This window comes from Hemitrygon akajei, chromosome 6 (genome assembly GCF_048418815.1).
Source record: "Hemitrygon akajei chromosome 6, sHemAka1.3, whole genome shotgun sequence".
Lineage (NCBI taxonomy): Eukaryota > Metazoa > Chordata > Chondrichthyes > Myliobatiformes > Dasyatidae > Hemitrygon > Hemitrygon akajei.
This window is the reverse complement of record NC_133129.1, coordinates 185412190-185431706: the sequence shown is the minus strand read 5'-3', so window position 1 is coordinate 185431706 and position 19517 is coordinate 185412190. Positions and strand designations below refer to the sequence as shown.

The 19517-nt window shown below is 46.8% G+C and overlaps 1 protein-coding gene across 1 annotated transcript in view; it reads right to left on the bottom strand.

Annotated features, from left to right (window-relative positions):
- Positions 1 to 362: 362 nt before the first annotated feature.
- LOC140729866 (uncharacterized) overlaps positions 363 to 19517 on the bottom strand; it is a 112530-nt gene continuing 93375 nt past the window's right edge. The window contains exons 19-20 of the mRNA XM_073050075.1: positions 871 to 976; positions 363 to 496 (exon numbers count right to left, since the gene is read on the bottom strand). Of these exons, the coding sequence (XP_072906176.1) occupies positions 363 to 496; positions 871 to 976 (240 nt within the window). The remainder of the gene's footprint in view (positions 497 to 870; positions 977 to 19517) is intronic.

The window sequence follows — 19517 nt, the reverse complement described above, 5'->3', positions numbered from 1 at the left end:
ACCCAGTACTACCCTCCAGTGCTCCCTCAATACTGGCACCAGCGCTATAGAACATAGATCAGTACAGGCCCTTCAGCCCACAATGTGCAGATCTTTTAACTTACTCCAAAATCAATCTAAGACTCCCCTCCAACATAGCCCTCCCTTCTTCTATCATCCATGCGCCTAGTTAAAAGTCTCTGAAATGGCCCTAATGTATCTGCCTCAGCCGCCACAGTATGCTCCATACAACCACCACTCCTTGTGTAAAAAAACCTGCTTCTGACATCCTCCCGATATTTTCCTCCAATCTACAACACCACTAACTTTCGTATCATCTGCAAACTTACTAATTCATTCTTGTACTTCCTCACCCAAGTCAATTATTTAAAAAACACAACAGCAGAGGCCCCACAACAGATCCCTGCAGAACACCGCTGGTCACTGACCTCCAGGCGGAGTACAGTCCATTTACAACCACTCGTCCCGCTACAGTTTATCTCAAGGTCTTGGTGGGCTTAAACCAACAAAAACAGAGCTGAAACTTTAAAACGGATGGAGCTTATGTATCTTGTTTCCTATCAGTAATGACGTTCAGGGAGGGGAGGAAGGTCTCTGATCTCCAATTGCAGAAAATGAATTGTTCTTACTTGTCCCCCATTTGCCACTCTGACCTGAATGGCCAAGCACAACGTAAACACTGAGCCCCCCCCCCCCCGGAACCCGAGTGGACATGACGGGAACACTGAGCCCCCTGCCCCCCGGAACCCGAGTGGACATGGAGTATTGTTCGAAGATACGTTGTCAAAGTAGCACAGGGAAGAGGGGCAGGATGATCAGATTTCTCAAGCGTGGAGTTGAATGGTGTTTTGTCAGTCTGGCAGTCTTTACCATCTGTGACGTTCTCCGCAGGCGATGGGCATGCCTGGAGTTCCCCGTTCAACGTTCTGGGGCTCTGCTTTGTGCTGGTTTGCACAGAGGGATGGGATCCCACTGTCTAGATCAGAACAAAGAGTCGTTAGATGTCACAGGTTGCCCACCATTTCAACCGTACATTTTATCTTTGTGTACCTGCACTGCACTTTCTCTGTAGCTGTTACACTTTATTCTGCAATCTGTCATTGTTTTCCCTTGTTCTATCTCAATCCACTGTGTAATGGTCTGATCTATATGAACGGTGTGCAAGACAAGCTTTTCACTGTCGGTACATGTGACAATAATCAACCAACTTACCAAGTTACCAATTGATTCTATATCTCAGATTTTTCAAAGTTCAAAGTAAATTAATTTTCAAAGTCCATGTATGTTGTCATTTACAACCCTGAGATTTATTTTCTTGTGGGCATTCATAAATACACAATAAAATCAATGAAAAATCATACACAAGACAGACACCCAATCTGCAAAAGACAACAAAGTGTGCAAATATAAAGAGAAGTAAAGCAGACAAATCATAATAAATAAATAAGCAATAAATATTCAGGGAGTGCATGAGATGAATTCTTGAAAGTGAGTCCAGAAGTTGTGGAAACAGTTCAGTGTTGAGGTGAGTGAAGTTCTCCCCTCTGGTTCAAGGGCCTGGTGGCTGAGGGGTAATAACTGTTCCTGAACCTGGTGGTGTAGGACCTGAGGCTCCTATACCTTCTTCCTTATGGTGGTGATTTGTAAATTTTGTAGGGGTGAATTTCTGTTACCCAGACATCTATATACTGGGGGGGGGGTTGCGGGTCACCTGTATTAGAATTTCTTCCACTAAATGCCTGAACATACAGCTGTGATTTAGGGTGGTCGAGCTGTACAACATGCAGAAAGGTCCTTTGGCCTAAACGTGTTCATGCGGAACAAGATTTATATTCAAGCTAATCCCATTTCTCAGCCTTTGTCCCACCACTGTTCCCTCTAAACTGCATGGGTGCACGGCCATGCAGTAACTGAAATGCTCCTGTGCACATTGCCTTTGTTGTCGTGCAGATGGAATATTCTTTTATATAATGTTAATATCGTTTTTAAATCTACGTTAATTGTGAAATACTGTTATTGTGTTAATGATTATAATCTATAGATTTTCTAAATAACACAACATAACGTACCATAACCTTCACTTGAAACATCTTCAACGTATTTACATTGTCAGTGTCTCGAGTTACAGCAGTTACAAATTGTAACAATGAACACAGAATGGAAGTCGGTAACTCATTGTTAATAAGCCACCAGCCCACTGAACACCAATGCATATCACAAAAATAATCATTTAAAGTTCCGTGCAATTTTCAGGCTGTGTAAAAATTTCCAGCTCAGATCAATGGTTGGTACGTACAGCTGTAAATAAAGATTAGAGGGAACATTGCTTATCCCTCTAAATGCTTGCCATCCATACACTTGTCCACATGCTCCTTAAGTATATCTAACGTACCTGCCTGAACCACTTCTTCTGGAAGCTGGTTCCATACACCTACAATCTATTGTGTGAAACAGTTGCCACTCAGGACCTTATTAAGCCTTTCACCTCGAAACTCGACCACTACTTTATTATTTCCTGTCAGTCATTTTATGTACATCTTAGTGTCACTTTATGAACACACAATCAATCAATGTGTAAAAGATATCTTAAGCACTTATATTTATTGTGTTTTTATTATTATTGTACTCTTTATCTTATTGTGTTTTTTTGTGCTGCATCGGATCCAGAGTGACAATTATTTTGTTCTCCTTTACACTTGTGTACAGGAAATGACATTAAACGATCTTGAATCCTGTATGTGCCCTTTATGATTTTACCCACTCCTCATTCTCTTATGCTCCAAAGAATAAAGACCCAGCCTGGCCAACCTCTCCCTATAACTCAATCTCTACAGTCCTGGCAACATCCTTGGAAATCTTTTCCACACACTTTCCATTTTGAGCACATCCTTCCTATAACAACGTGACCAAAACGCAATATGTTACTCCAGATGAGGCCTCAGCAACATTCTGTGCAGCAGCAACGTCACTTAAACACAGGAGATTCTGCAGGCACTGGAAATCCAGAGCAACACACACAAAATGCTGGAGGAACTCAGCAGGTCAGGCAGCACCTATGGAAGTGAATAAACAGTTGATGTTTCAGGCCAAGACCCTTCTTCAGGACTGGAAAGGAAGGGGTTAGAAGCAACGTAGCATCCTAACTCCTGTACTCAGTGCCGTAACAGATAAACAGCAGTGTTCCGAAAACTTTCTTCACTGTCCTGTTACCTGTGATCCCACTCAAATGGAACAATGCCCCAGTACCTCAATTTCCCTCTGTTCTTCAACAATACCCAGTGACCTTTCATTCAGTGTAACAACCTAACCTTGATCTGTCCTTCCAAAATGTAACAGCTTACACTTAGAGTCAAAGAGTCATAGAACACTACAGCACAGAAACAGGCCCTTCTGCCCATCTAGTCCATGTTGAACCATTAACCTGCCTAGTCCCATCAACCTGCACTTGGGCGATAGCCCTTCATGGTTTTGCTACCCCCCCCCCCCCCACATCCATGTACCTTTACAAGTTTCTCGTAAACATTAAAATCGAACCACATCCACCACCTGTGCTGGCAGCTTGTTCCACACTCTCTCCATCCTCCGAGTGAAGAAGTTCCCCTCAGGTTCCCCTTAAACCTATGACCTCTAGTTGTATTCTCACTGAACCTCAGTGGAAGAAGCCAGCTTGCATTTACCCTATCTGCGGAGCAGATGCCATGGGCCAAATGGCCTAATTCTGCTCCTCTATCTTATGGTCTATGCTCTTTATAATTTTATATCTCTCTTTCATATCTCCCCTCAATCTTCTACATTCTAAGGAATAAAGTCCCAAAAACTTTTCAACCTTTTCTTACAGGTCCTCCAGTCCTGGCAACATCCTTGTAAGTTTCCTCTGAAATCTTTCAATCTTATTTACATCTTTCTTGTAGGTAGGTGACCAAAACTGCACACGATACTCCAAATTAGGCCTCAACATCATCTTACACAATTTCAACATAACATCCTGTACTTTGATTTACGAAGGCCAATGTGCCAAAAGCTCTCTTTTCAACTCTTTCTACCTGTGATGCCACTTTCAAGGAATTATGAACCTGGATTCCCAAATCCCTTTGTTCTACCCCACTCCCCAGTCCCTACCGTTCGCTGTGTAAGACCTACCCTGGTTGGTCCTACTGAACTGCAACACCCCACACTTGGCTGCATTAAATTCCACCTGCCATTCATTCCATTGATTTACAACACATTTCTTATCAGCAGACCACACTCTGAGTGCTGTACCATTCACCTGACATGTTACAGGGTCACACGTAAGCAGGCAGAGGGTTAGCTCGGTAACTGCCAAAAGGGAATGATTAACAAGGGAAAGAAAGGAGATTTTAAGAAAGCACACTTGATCAATGAAATGTTGCCACGGTTACAACTTCACCAAACATACTACTCTCGCTATTAAAGTATAATGAAGAAAAGACATAACAACGGAGTGTCTAGCGGGGGGGGGGGGGGGGGTGTGTGTGTGTGTGTGTGTGTGTGTGTGTGTGTGTGTGTGTGTGTGTGTGTGTGTGTGTGTGTGTGTGTTTATGAGTGAGTCTGGGGGTGTGTATGAGAGAGAGAGTCTATGTGTCTGTATGTGTGTGTTTATGAGTGAGTCTGGGGTGTGTGTATGTGCAAGTGTGTGTTTATGAGTGAGTTTGTGTGTGTGTGTGTGTGTAAGTGAGTGAGTGTGTGTGAGTGAGAATGTGTGTCTGTGAGTGTGTGTGTTTGTGGGTGAGTATATGTGTGTGAGAGTGAATCTGTGTGTGTGCATGTGTGAGAGTGAGTGTGAGCGAGAGTGTGTGTGTGAGAATGAGTATGTGAGTGAGTGTGAGTGTGATTGAATGTGTGTGTGTGAAAGAGAGTGTGAGTGTGTGTGTGTGAGTGAGTGTACATGTGTGAGTGATTGAGTGTGTGGGTGAGAGAGAGTGAGTGTGTTTGAGTGTGATTGAGTCTAGGTATGTGTGTGTGCATTTATGAGTGAGTCATTGTGTCTCTGTGTGTGAGAGAAAGTGAGTATGTGTGCATGTGAGTAAGTGTGTGTGTGCAAGTGAGTGTGTAAGTGAGTGTGTGTGATTGTGTGTGAGAGTATATGTGTGTGCATTTGTGAGTGAGTGTTTGTGAGTATGACTGTGTGTGTGTGTGTGTGTGTGTGTATCCGTGTATGAGAGTCTGTGGGTGAGTGTGAGTGCATGTGTGTGAGTGAATGAAAGTGTGTGTGTGTGTCTGTGTGTGTGTGCATTCACCTTTATGTGCATGTACGTGTTAATCTGCATGCTTGTGCATGTGTGCTTGCATTAGTGTGTGTGTGTGCCTGTCTGGGGTAAATCTGGCCCTGCTCACCCCCTCCCCCTGCCTCCTCAGAGTATGCGTCTTTTCCAGTCTCCCTGCTTTGTTATTGCAGCTTTCTCACAGAGAAAGAAAACGAGACCCGTGGGAATCAGTTCCACATTCTCACCACACTCTGGGGAAAGCACATTCTCCCAAATTCCCTGCTTGGTTTCCTTACATCAATGACCCCGCTCCTGCTCTTCACCACAAAACTGGAGATGCTCCATCTGTCTCTGTCCTACCAAACTTTTCCCGAGTTTAAAGCCCTCCATAAGTCATCCCTTGCCTATGATAATATAAGATTATCAGGAATACATGTCTGAAAATTAATTAAACCCTTGAACTGACATTATACAAAGCTGTCATCTCCAACAGCAGAGCAACTTGTATGACTATAATTGGAATGTATCGATGTTAACTGGAGATCAGAGGAAAGCGGCCATCTTCCGCCCGGTCACCATGGAGTCTCAAGTACACAGAACAAGTTGCAGAGAGTTGTTTGTGCACTGCAGTCCCAGGGAAAGATTTTTCAGTGGACAAGGGTCACAGCTGGAAGCCGACAGAATCCGAGTGCTTTCTGGGAGGGCTGCCTTTCTTCTCGGTTTCATTTTCTTTCCAATAAATCATCATAAAATGGATTGCTCAACATCCTTTACCGTATCTTCAGTACCACTATGAAGTTTAAAAAGGCTGCATCCAATTCCTGCAGTTATTTCCAGTTCTGACCCCTGGGTCCATCGCATACACTTGGAGGCCTCTTTATTCGTACATTAATGCAAACAGCTAACCAGCCAATCATGTGGCAGCAAAAGCATGCAGACGTGGTCAAGAGGTTCAGTTGTTCAGATCAAATATCAGAATGGGGGAAGAAATGTGATTGAAGTGACTTTGACCATGGACGATTGTTGCTGCCAGGCAGGGTGGTTTGAGTATCTCAGAAGATGCTGATCTCCTGGGATAATCTCCGAGGACTTTGGGGTTCTAACGTTTTCTGTCTTTCACTCTTGGTTTGCTTTCTTCTGTTTTGAAGATGACTACAGATTTTAGGTATACATTCTCCGATGCTGAAACATTGAACCATTGGCCACTGAGAGTAGTCAGCTCAGCCTGCTTTTGGAGAAAATGAGCCTGAGGCTGTTGACTGTCCTGGAGCGCAGTCACCAACACCCCCATTCCATGTGGACAACATTCAGAAAGCTGATCCTGCCTCAGTCAACACTGGGTCCATTCCAGAACCTTCTTCCTGTAACAGGGTGGTTTGAGTATCTCAGAAACTGCTGGGATTTTCATGAACAACAGTCTCTAGAGTTTCAATAGTGTGAAAAACAAAACAAATCCCATGAGCAGAAGTTCTGTAGGTGAAAATGCCTTGTTAATGAGAGAGGTCAGAGGAGAATGGCCAGACTGGTTCAAGCAACAGTAACTGAAATAACCACGTGTTAACTAATTTCATGACACATGCCAGTGATAATAAACCTGATTCCCGATTCCTGATTACAACAGTGGTGTGCAGAAGAGCATCTCTGAACACACAACATGTTGAACCTTGAAGGGGATGGGCTACAGCAGCAGAAGACCATGAATATTAGGTACAAGCAGTACAGGCACTGAGTGTAGATGCCACCACACAGAAGACGTGCTGGCTGCTTTACTTTTTGAGAAGTTTAAGGAGATTTGGCATGTCATCAAAGACTGACACTAACTTCTACAGATGTACAGTAGAGAACATTCGGACTGGTTGCATCGTAGCCTGGTATGGGAACTCCACAACATAAAGCCACAGACATTGGTGGAACTCAGTCAGTTCCATCACAGGTATAGCTCATCCCTTTATCAAGGACACCTACAGAGCCGATGTCTCGAGATCATCCGGGGCCCCACCATCCAAGCCATGCCCTCCTCTCAATGCTGCCTTCAGACAGAAGGTACAGGAGCCCGAAGAACTACACATCAACATCTTCTTCTTCACTGCCACCAGGCTCTGGAATGGACCTGAAGAACGTTAATCCTTCAACTTGTGCTGATGTTGTTATACCACACACGTTTTTCATGTAATCACGAGACCCTGGTGGACATCGGTTATGTAGGATACGGCAAGTCGGGTTCGCTGGCTCATTGGCGAGATCAACAGCGGGGGAGCTGCGTGGCCATGGCTTTTGCACGGACCAGTGGGGTGTCTGCCGCAGCCACTTAGGGGAGGAGACGCTGGGGGGAGTGTGGCACAGCGAGAGACTGGGCTGGCCCCATCTATCGGTGCTGTCCTCCAGTGATCACTTGCTGGATTACCTTCACCTGCAGCTATGCCAGCACGTGATGAGGAACTGCAGACAGTTGTAGCTCCTGGACAACCATCAATCTACAGGCTGTGACACTCAGGGACTTGGGCTGGATTATTATTACTTTCAGTGACTATGTGTTTCTGCTATCCTAACTACATGTGCCTTGTGCTGCGTGTGACTGTTGGTTCTGTGTTTCACACCTGGCCCTGGAGGAACGCTGTATTGTTTGGCTGTATTCACTTGTATGGCTGAATTACAATTAAACTTGAAATTTAACTTGATGGTTCCCTTTCTGTAAAGTCATAGGTAATTGGAGGCTTTCAAAAGGGCTAGTTACTGGGAGATCTTGCATTTTGTAGCATAAGTTTGGATGAGTCTGACTGATGTAGAACAGGGTTGAGGGGCTGACTGGTCCCTTAATGCTCCCATCTTTCTTCATAGAGGTGACTGAGCGATGGAGAAGTGTGGTATGGGTGCATTAGACCCGGTCTGAAAAAGACTTCCCCTGGCTTGGGTGAGGGGTGAGGCAACAATTATACAGTGCCTAAGAATAATAATGTGGGCTGCCTTAATGACTGTCGCCCAGTAGCACTCACATCGACAGTGATGAAATGCTTTGAGAGGTTGGTCAGGACTGGACTGAACTCCTGCCTCAGCAAGGACCTGAACACACTGCAATTTGCCAATCACCACAATGGGTCAACAGCAGACACAATCTCAACTGCTCTCCACATGTCTTTAGACAACCTGGTACGTCAGGATACTGTTCATCGACTATAGCTCAGCACTTAATACCATCATTCCCACAATACTGATCGAGAAGTTGCAGTACCTGGGCCTCTGTACCTCCCTCTGTAATTGGATCCTTGACTTTCTAACCAGAAGACAACAATCTGTGCGGATTGGTGATAACATATCCTCCTCGCTGACGATCAACACTGGCGCACCTCAGGGGTGTGTGCTTAGCCCACTGCTCTACTCTCTCTGTGTAGCTAGGCTTAGCTCAAATACCATCTATAAATTTGCTAATGATACAACCATTGTTGGTAGAATCTCAGGTGGTGATGAGAGGGCGTACAGGAGTGCCAACTAGTGGAGTGGTGTACACAGAGCTAGTTGTGGACTTCAGGAAGGATAAGACAAAAGAACACATACCAATCCTCGTAGAGGGATCAGAAGTGGAGAGAGTCAGCAGCTTCAAGTTCCTCAGTGTCAAGATCTCTGAGGATCTAACCTGGTGCCAACATATCAATGTAGTCATAAAGAAGGCAAGACAGCGGCTATACTTTATTAGGAATTTGAAGAGATTTGGCATGTCAATAAATACACTCAAAAACTTCTATAGTTGTACTGTGGAGAGCATTCTGACAGGCTGCATCACTGTCTGGTATGGAGGGGCTACTGCACAGGACCGAAAGAAGCTGCAGAAGGTCGTAAATCTAGTCAGCTCCATCTTGAGTACTAGCCACAAAGCACCCAGGTCATCTTTAGGAGCGGTATCTCAGAAAGGCAGTGTCCATTATTAAGGATGTCCAGCACCCAGGGCGTGCCCTTTTCTCACTGTTACCATCAGGTAGGAGATACAGAAGCCTGAGGGCACACACTCAGCGATTCAGGAACAGCTTCTTCCCCTCTGCCATCCGATTCCTAAATGGACATTGAATCTTTGGACACTACCTCAATTTTTTTTAATATACAATATTCTTTCACGGTTTAAAAAATCTATTCAATATATGGAATTGATTTACTTATTTATTTATTATTTTTATTTTATTTTATTTTTTCTCTGCTAGGTTATGTATTGCATTGAACTGCTGCTGTTTAAGTAACAAATTTCATGTCACATGCTGGTGATGATAAACCTGATTCTGATTCTGGGGCAAGTAGGGAACTGATATCTCTCTGATTTGTGACTGAGATGATGTCCTGGGACAGGCAGTTGTTCAACAGCCAGGCCTCGGGCAGCTTTTTGACTGCTGTCTGGGACTTTCAGACACTCACCCAGTGGCCTGTGACTAGATAGTACTGTTTTGTTGTCATGGTGAAATATTTTATCTGGAATTTTGTAGGTTTTTATTGGATCGAATTCAAGTTTTAAAATGAGCAACATTTTCTATCTTTTCCTGATCAAGAATGTTATTTCCCTCTGCTTTCTCTAGGCCGTGGCACAGAAACACCAATGCCCTTGAACGGAAAAGCCTATAAAAAGTAATGGATATGGCCCAGGCCCAGCATTGAGCACATCTGCATGAAACACTGTTGCAGGAAAGCAGCTTCCAGCACCAGGGATCCCCACATCCAGGACATGCTCTTTTCTCATGGCTGCCATCAGGAAGAAGGTACAGGAGCATCAGGTCCCACGTCATCAGGTACAGGAACAGTATTCGCCCCTCAACCATCAGGTTCTTGGATAAGGGGATAACTTCACCTCTGAACTGATTCCACAAACTAACTTTCTAACAACTCATGTTCTCAATATTTATTACTTATGTATTATTATTATTATTATTATTATTATTTTGTTTTTTCTTTGTATTTAATGTGAATGCCCACAAGAAAATGAATCTCAGGAGTGTATATGGTGACATATATGCACTTTGATAATAAATTTACTTTGAACTCTGGTGAGAGCTTTGTGTGTATTGTTGGGTTTGATTATAGGAAAGCAATTGAATTTAATGGGGTTAAATTCACCTTGAGCATTTTTGGGCCCCTTATCTTAGAAATGAAGTGCTGATGCTGAAGCTGGCTCAAAGGAGGTTCACAAAAAAACATTCCAAGATTCAACGACTTGTCATATAAAGAGTGTTTGATGGTCCTGGGCCTGTATTCAATAGAATTCAGAAGAATGAGAGGTGACCTCATTGAAACCTATTGAATGTTGAAAGAGTGATAGAGTGAATGGATGTGGAGGGGATGTTTTCTATATTGGTGGAGTCTAGGGTCAGAGGAAACAGCCTCAGATTAGAGGGGCATCCTTTTAGAACAGAGATAAGGAGGAATTTCTTTACCCAGCGGGTGGTGAATCTCTGGAATTCTTTGCCACAGACAGCTGTGGAGGCCTATCCTATATGTATATTAAAGGCAGAGGTTGATAGATTCTTAGATTCTTGAAGGGATACACCGGAGTGGGGGGAGGCAGGAGACTAGGGCTGAGAGGAAAATTGGATCATCCATGATGAAATGGCGGAGAAGACTCAATGGGCCAAATGGCCTATTTCTGCTCCTGTATCATATGAATTGCACAAATCAATGACAAGGTGTTATAGTCACAGGAGAAGGCTCTGGGTGGGGGTTTTGGTGATCACATTCTAGGACAACCAACAGCTTCAGGCTCATTTTCACCAACAGCAGGCTGAGCTGAATACACTCAGTAGCTAAAAGAAAATCACAGGGATCAGCAGTTTCAGAGATACTCAAACCACCTCATCTGGCACCAACATGGTCCAATTCACTTATATCACATTACTTCCCCGTTCTGATGCTTGGTCTGAACAACAACTGAACCTCTTGACCATGTCTGCATGCTTTTATGCATTGAGTTGCTGCCACGTGACTGGCTGATTAGATACTTGCATTAACAAGTAGGTGTACCTAATAAAGTGGCCACTGTGTGTAATTGATCCCAAGATCTGCGGATCACTGGATGGAGAAGTGTGGAGATCAGTGGGAACCAATTGTAAAAGACAAACGAAGTTTGGTACAGCAAATTTGGACATCATGTTGCCCCTATGCACGATGGGATATTGTGTGCAGTTCTGTTGGTGCACGATAGGAAGATCCGATGAGGTGGATGATCTCTGTATTTTCTCCAGGGGAATGGAAAACTAAACAGCACAGGTGAGAGGTGATAGTCAAGAAGCTGCAGGATTTAAAAGGTAACCTGAGAGGCAGGCTTTGCCACACAGAGGACGATGGGTACATGGAATGAGCTGCCAGAGGAAGTGGTAGAGGCGGGAACAATTACAACATTTATAAGATACTTGGGCAGGAAGCCATAGACCATAAAACATAGCAGCAGAATTAGGCCCTCTCAACCTCATTCTCCTGCCTTCTCCCATAACCTATGACGACTAACCAAGAACCTGCCAACCTCCGCTTTAAATATACCCAATGACTTGGTCTGCAAGCCATCTGAGGCAATGAATTCCACAGATTCACCACCCTCTAGCTAAAGAAATTCCTCTTCATCACTGTTCTAAATGGACTCCCATCTATTCTGTGCCCCCCCCCCAGGAAACATCCCCTTCACATCCACTCTATCTAGGCCTTTCTAGGTCCATGGATTGGAAAGGTTTACAGGCATATGGGACTAGCTCAAAACTGCACCTTGGTCGTTGGGCTGAAGCAACTGTTTCAATGCTGTATTGCTCCATGAATCTAATATCAGAGACATAGAATATGAACTAGAGATGGGACGAGGCCTCTGGAATCTGATTGATGACTCTGCACCACCACTCCACTGTCCTGTCTAATTTCCATCTCCCCAAACTTACAGCATCAAAAAATATCACAATCTCAAGCTTGAGCAGTACCAGAGACCGTGTTCACTCTCTGGGGGAGGGTTCCAAAGTTCAAAACAACTGGAATATAAAAGCAAGGATGTGATGCTGAGGCTTTATAAGACATTGGTCAGAGTGCATTTAGACTACTGTGAGCAGTTTTCAGCCCCATATCTAAGAGAAGATGTGCTGACATTGGAGAGGTTCCAGAGTAGGTTCACAGGAATGATTCCAGGATTGAAAGGGTTAATGTATGAAGAGCCTTTGATTGGCTCTGGGCCTGAACGCACTGGAGTTTAGAAGAATGAAGGGGAATCTCATTAAAAAAAATTTTTGCATACTGAAAGACTTAGATAGAGTGGATGTGGATGTTTGGGGGGGGGGGGGGCACAGCCTCAAAATTGAGGGACATCCATTTAGAACAGGGAGGGGGAACTTCTTTAGCCAGGTGGCTGTTGAAGGCAAATCATTGGGTATACTTAAAGCAGACATTCTTGATTTATCAGGGAATCAAAGGTTACAAGAAGAAGGCTGGAGAAAGGGATTGAGAGGGATAATAAATCAGCCATAATGGAATGGTGGAGCAGACTGAATGGCCGAATTCTGATCCTACGTATTACAGTTTTATGGTATTCTACAGTAACCATCTGCAGGAGGAACTCAGCATCTGAGGGGAGGTGGGGTGGAATTCTTCCAACATAATAAATCTTTCTACGTTCTGAGAAATCCTTCTACGTAATGGCAACTTACCATGTCAACATCGTGTTGTCCATTGGTTTATAAATCATCAGGGCTTCGAGTCGAGGTGAGAGGAGTGCAGTGAACCGCCTTCAGTCAAATATGCTCAAAGATATTTTGATTTTTTTGTAACGTTTTTCTTGTCATTCACCCATACACTGGGGGTGATGTGGATAGTGTGGAGGGCTGTCAGAGGTTACAGCGGGACATTGATAGGATGCAAAACTGGGCTGAGAAGTGGCAGATGGAGTTCAACCCAGATAAGTGTGAGGTGGTTCATTTTGGTAGGTCAAGTATGATGGCAGAATATAGTATTAATGGTAAGACCCTTGACAGTGTGGAGGATCAGAGGGATCTTGGGGTCCGAGTCCATAGGTCACTCAAAGCAGCTGCGCAGATTGACTATGTGGTTAAGGAGGCATACAATGTATTGGTCTTCATCAACCTTGGGATTGAATTCAAGAGCCAAGAGGTAATGTTACAGCTATATAGGACCCTGGTCAGACCCCACTTGGAGTACTATGCTCCGTTCTGGTTCCCTCACTACAGGAAGGATGTGGAAACCATAGAAAGGGTGCAGAGGAGATTTACAAGGATGTTGCCTGGATTGGGGAGCATGTCTTATGAGAATAGGTTGAGTGAACTCAGCCTTTTCTCCTTGGAATGACGGAGGATGAGAGGTGACCTGATAGAGGTGTATAAGATGATAAGAGGCATTGATTGTGTGGATAGTCAGAGGCTTTTTCCCAGGGCTGAAATGGCTAACACGAGAGGGCACAGTTTTAAGGTGCTTGGAAGTAGGTACAGAGGGGATGTCAGGGGTAAGTTTTTTTTACACAGAGAGTGGAGAGTGCATGGAATGGGCTGCTGGTGGCGGCGATGGAGGCGGAAACAATAGGGTCTTTTAAGAGACTCCTGGATAGGTACGTGAAGCTTAGAAAAATAGAGGGCTATGGATAACCTGAGGTAATTTCTAAAGTAGGTACATTTTTGGCACAGCATAGTGGGCCGAAGGGCCTGCATTGTGCTGTAGGTTTTCGATGTTTCTATATTTCCATACACATGAACACAGTCAAATGAAACAGCATTCCTCCGGGACCAAAGACGATGTGAGGGACAAGTATTTTTAAACACACAGAGTGGTGGGTGCCTGGAATGCGTTTTCTGGGTGGCGGCAGAGGCAGACGAATCAGGGACTTTTAGATAGGCACATGAAAATGAGGAAAATAAAAGGATGTGGACATTGTGTAGGGAGAAAGGATTAGTTTGCTATTTGGTTACTAACTTAATTGGTTTGGCACAACACTGTGGGCTGAAGGGCCTGTTCCTGTGCTGTACTGTTCTAAGTTCTGTGTTCTAAGATTGAACTGCGATTATGCAAACAACACTTTGAAAACCCAACCAGAGAGAATTTGCAACAATGATGGGGGTCTTTGATGGATGCTGTGTTCTATGGCAGCACGAGGTGAATGGTTCCTTAAGGATGTCATAACCAAGGTGTGGGGGGTGGTAGTGGTGATAAGCTCCCTCTACCTATCAATGCCATGCGTCTCAAATAGCCTCTGACAACAAGTGCAACCCCTGGCCCTCACATGTGGCTTAGCTACCAAGCCCAGTTGGAATAATTTCTACCGACAGGAGGACAGGAAAAGGCAGGTAATGGGTCCAAAAACCAGTCACTTTGGGCCGATGGGGCTCATCAGCCGAGGCTGGCAGCTCATCTAGGAGAAGGAAAACTCCGATCTCAAACCGCCACTGCCTGGCGGCTAAACCCACTCATGGGGAAGGCTTCATGAATAAGCCCTGAGGAGAAATCCAGAGCCAACATTTGGCTCATGTGATGACAGACAAGACATTGTAGTTCCGGCTAATGGCGACTGAGGTAAGGTTGAGAATAATCTGGGCTGAGACAGGTAGCAAGGGAAGGTGAGGTTATAACAAAAAGCTGACACCTCCATTAATGGGAGTGAAATTACTGACGAAAATTCAAAGGGATGTGGATATTTGGAAGGGAAAGAGCAGATTAGTGTGGTTTTGAGTTGGGGAAACGTTATCTCAGTTACTTAATGGAGTTTTTTTAAGAAGATTGAAGAAGGCGATAATTATCCACATGAGATCCTGCAGATGCTGATGTATTGATCACAAAGAAGATCAACGTTTTTATAAACAGTCTTCGTTCTACCCCTCGACCATCAGATTTCTGAAAGGTCCATGAACACTACCTCACTATTCTTTTCCGGGCATGATTTATTTATTGTAATAAATATTGTACTGCTACCACAAAACAACAAAATTCCCGACAGACGTCAGCAATTCTGATTCTGCCATTGTCTATATGAACTTTAGTAAGGCGTTTACAAAGGTCCCACGTGCTAGGCTGCTCCAGAAGACTAAGGCACTAAGGAATGGGATGTTCAGTAGGATCTTGGGCTTTAAGTCCACAGTTCCCTGAAAGTCACATTACAAGTGGCTATCCTGGTGAAAAAGGCATTCATAGGTCAGGCTGTCAAATATGATGTGTAAGACTCGGTTGCATCTTTACAAAACAACGTTTAGTTGTTTTGGAGAAACAACTTGTAGAAATGTGTGCAGTCTGGTCACCACACTAATGGCTGGATGTGGTGATGCTGCAGAGAGAGCAGAGGAGATTCACTACACTGGATTGGAGGACAATAGCTATGGGGAGAGATTGGACAAGTTGGAAAGGGGGTGAGCAGAGACATCAAAAGCTCCTCATCTGTCAACCCTTCCATTTCTGGGATCATTCTCATGGACCTCCTCTGGACTCTCCAATGCCAGCATAGCTTTCCTTAGACAAGGGATCCCAAAGTGCTCACAATACTGACAGTGCAGTCTGACCAATGCCTTATAAAGCCTCAGCATCATATCCTTGCTTTTATATCCTAGCCCTCTCAAAATGAATGCTAACATTGTCTTCTTCACCACTGACACCCTTTGCACTTTGGATTTTGAGTTTTCTGCCCATTTAGAAAATAGTTTGTGCCTTTATTCCACCTACCAAAGTGCATGACCATACACTTGCTGACACTCTGTTCCATCTGCCACTTCTTTTCTCATTCTCCTAATCCCCCCCAAGTATTTGTGAGATGCATAGTTAGGAAAGATAGTCAGAGTCTGTATCCCATGGCACTGCTATCAGAAATAAGAAGGTTCAGATTTAAGCTGAGAGCAAGTATGTAGATAAAGGGGATCTGAGGGGTAAGTTTTGTTAACCCAGAGAGTGGGTGATGCAAGGAGCTCGGTGTCAGAGGGGATGGTGAAACCAGTAGCTACTGCCAGAGGGGATGGTGATGCCAGGAGCTCAGTGCCAGAGGGGATGGTGATGCCAGGAGCTCGGTGCCAGAGGGGATGGTGATGCCAGGAGCTCGGTGCCAGAGGGGATGGTGATGCCAGCTCGCTGCCAGAGGGGATGGTGATGCCAGGAGCTCGGTGCCAGAGGGGGTGGTGATGACAGGAGCTCACTGCCAGAGGGGGTGGTGATGCCAGGAGCTCAGTGCCAGAGGGGATGGTGATGCCAGGAGCTCGGTGCCAGAGGGGGTGGTGATGCCAGGAGCTCACTGCCAGAGGGGATGGTGATGCCAGGAGCTCGGTGCCAGAGGGGATGGTGATGCCAGGAGCTCGCTGCCAGAGGGGATGATGATGCCAGCTCGCTGCCAGAGGGGGTGGTGATGCCAGGAGCTCAGTGACAGAGGGGATGGTGATGCCAGGAGCTCACTGCCAGAGAGTGGGTGATGCCAGGAGCTTGCTGCCAGAGGGGGTGGTGATGCCAGCTCACTGCCAGAGGGGGTGGTGATGCCAGGAGCTCGCTGCCAGAGGGGATGGTGATGCCAGGAGCTCACTGCCAGAGGGGATGGTGATGCCAGGAGCTCGGTGACAGAGGGGATGGTGATGCCAGGAGCTCAGTGACAGAGGGGATGGTGATGCCAGGAGCTCGCTGCCAGAGGGGGTGGTGATGCCAGCTCACTGCCAGAGGGGATGGTGATGCCAGGAGCTCACTGCCAGAGGGGATGGTGATGCCAGGAGCTCGGTGACAGAGGGGATGATGATGCCAGCTCACTGCCAGAGGGGATGGTGATGCCAGGAGCTCACTGCCAGAGGGGATGGTGATGCCAGGAGCTCACTGCCAGAGGGGATGGTGATGCCAGGAGCTCACTGCCAGAGGGGATGGTGATGCCAGGAGCTCGGTGACAGAGGGGATGGTGATGCCAGGAGCTCAGTGACAGAGGGGATGGTGATGCCAGGAGCTCGCTGCCAGAGGGGGTGGTGATGCCAGCTCGCTGCCAGAGGGGATGGTGATGCCAGGAGCTCACTGCCAGAGGGGATGGTGATGCCAGGAGCTCACTGCCAGAGGGGTGGTGATGCCAGGAGCTCGGTGCCAGAGGGGATGATGATGCCAGGAGCTCAGTGCCACAGGGGATGGTGATGCCAGGAGCTCGCTGCCAGAGGGGATGGTGATGCCAGGAGCTCGGTGCCAGAGGGGATGGTGATGCCAGGAGCTCGGTGCCAGAGGGGATGGTGATGCCAGGAGCTCGGTGCCAGAGGGGATGGTGATGCCAGGAGCTCGCTGCCAGAGGGGATGATGATGCCAGCTCGGTGCCAGAGGGGATGATGATGCCAGGAGCTCAGTGCCACAGGGGATGGTGATGCCAGGAGCTCGCTGCCAGAGGGGATGGTGATGCCAGGAGCTCGGTGCCAGAGGGGATGGTGATGCCAGGAGCTCGCTGCCAGAGGGGATGATGATGCCAGCTCGGTGCCAGAGGGGATGATGATGCCAGGAGCTCAGTGCCAGAGCGGATGGTGATGCCAGGAGCTCAGTGCCAGAGGGGATGGTGATGCCAGCTCACTGCCAGAGGGGGTGGTGATGCCAGGAGCTCGCTGCCAGAGGGGATGGTGATGCCAGGAGCTCACTGCCAGAGGGGATGGTGATGCCAGGAGCTCACTGCCAGAGGGGATGGTGATGCCAGGAGCTCAGTGCCAGAGGGGATGGTGATGCCAGGAGCTCACTGCCAGAGGGGATGGTGATGCCAGGAGCTCACTGCCAGAGGGGATGGTGATGCCAGGAGCTCAGTGCCAGAGGGGATGGTGATGCCAGCTCACTGCCAGAGGGGGTGGTGATGCCAGGAGCTCGCTGCCAGAGGGGATGGTGATGCCAGGAGCTCAGTGCCAGAGGGGATGGTGATGCCAAGAGCTCGCTGCCAGAGGGGATGGTGATGCCAGGAGCTCACTGCCAGAGGGGATGGTGATGCCAGGAGCTCAGTGCCAGAGGGGATGGTGATGCCAAGAGCTCGCTGCCAGAGGGGATGGTGATGCCAGGAGCTCGGTGCCAGAGGGGATGGTGATGCCAGGAGCTCACTGCCAGAGGGGATGATGATGCCAGGAGCTCGGTGCCAGAGGGGATGGTGATGCCAGGAGCTCAGTGCCAGAGGGGATGATGATGCCAGGAGCTCAGTGCCAGAGGGGATGGTGATGCCAGGAGCTCAGTGCCAGAGGGGATGATGATGCCAGGAGCTCGGTGCCAGAGGGGATGGTGATGCCAGGAGCTCAGTGCCAGAGGGGATGGTGATGCCAAGAGCTCGCTGCCAGAGGGGATGGTGATGCCAGGAGCTCAGTGCCAGAGGGGCTGGTGGAATCAGATACAGTCACTATATTGACAGATAGTTAAACAGGCGAGGTATGGAAGGATCGGGCAGCGCAGTAGCGTAGTGGGTAGTGCTACGCTTTGCAGTACCAGCAATTAGGGTTCAATGTCCACCACTGTTTCTGAGCAGTTTCAATGTTCTCCCCTTATGGCGTGGGTTTCCTCTGTGTACTCTGGCTTACTCCCACAGTCAAAAGACGTCGGGGTTAGGGTTAGTGAGTTGTGGGCCATATGTTGGCGCCAGAAGTGTGGCAACACTCGCCGGCTGCCCCCAGCACATCCTCAGACTGCCGGTCATTGATGCAAAATGACGCATTTCACCGTCACCATACACAAGACAAATAAAGTGAATCTTCATCTTTTTCTTTAATGCGGCAAGGGAAAAACTGCTCAGCCGAAGGATCCGTACCAAACTCCACCAGACAATTCAGCCCCTTTAACATGTCACAGCTTTTCTCTCAATCCATGTTAACCAAGCTGTATCCTGAGAGTTCCAAACCTCAACACCATCCACAGACACTCGTTTCAACTCTCAGTTCGACAGGTTCGCAGGGAAGGTTGTTGATCTGAAACATGAATTCTGGTTCTCTCATTCTCTCACCGTAGCAGCTGCCTGGTCTGCTGAGAATCCTCCGTTTCACTTGAAAGGTAGAGCACAGGGAGTGTAATGCGACAGCGCAACCTAGGAGTATTGAATTGAATTGACTTCATCACTTACATCCTTCGTATGCAAGAGGAGTACAAGTGCATAGTCATTTAAGAGAGGTCTCACAGGCAGACAAGGAAGTGAAATCCTGTTTTTCACACTGGCCTTCATCAGTCAGGGCACCTGAGATACAGAGTCGAACAGGCCCTTCCAACACTTCCTGCCACAATGCCTGGCAACCCCCAGTTTAACCCTAGTCTAATCACGGGGCATCTTACAACCACCAACTAACCTACCCGGTATGCCTTTGGATTGTGGGAGGAAACCACAGCACGCGGGAAAAGCTGTGC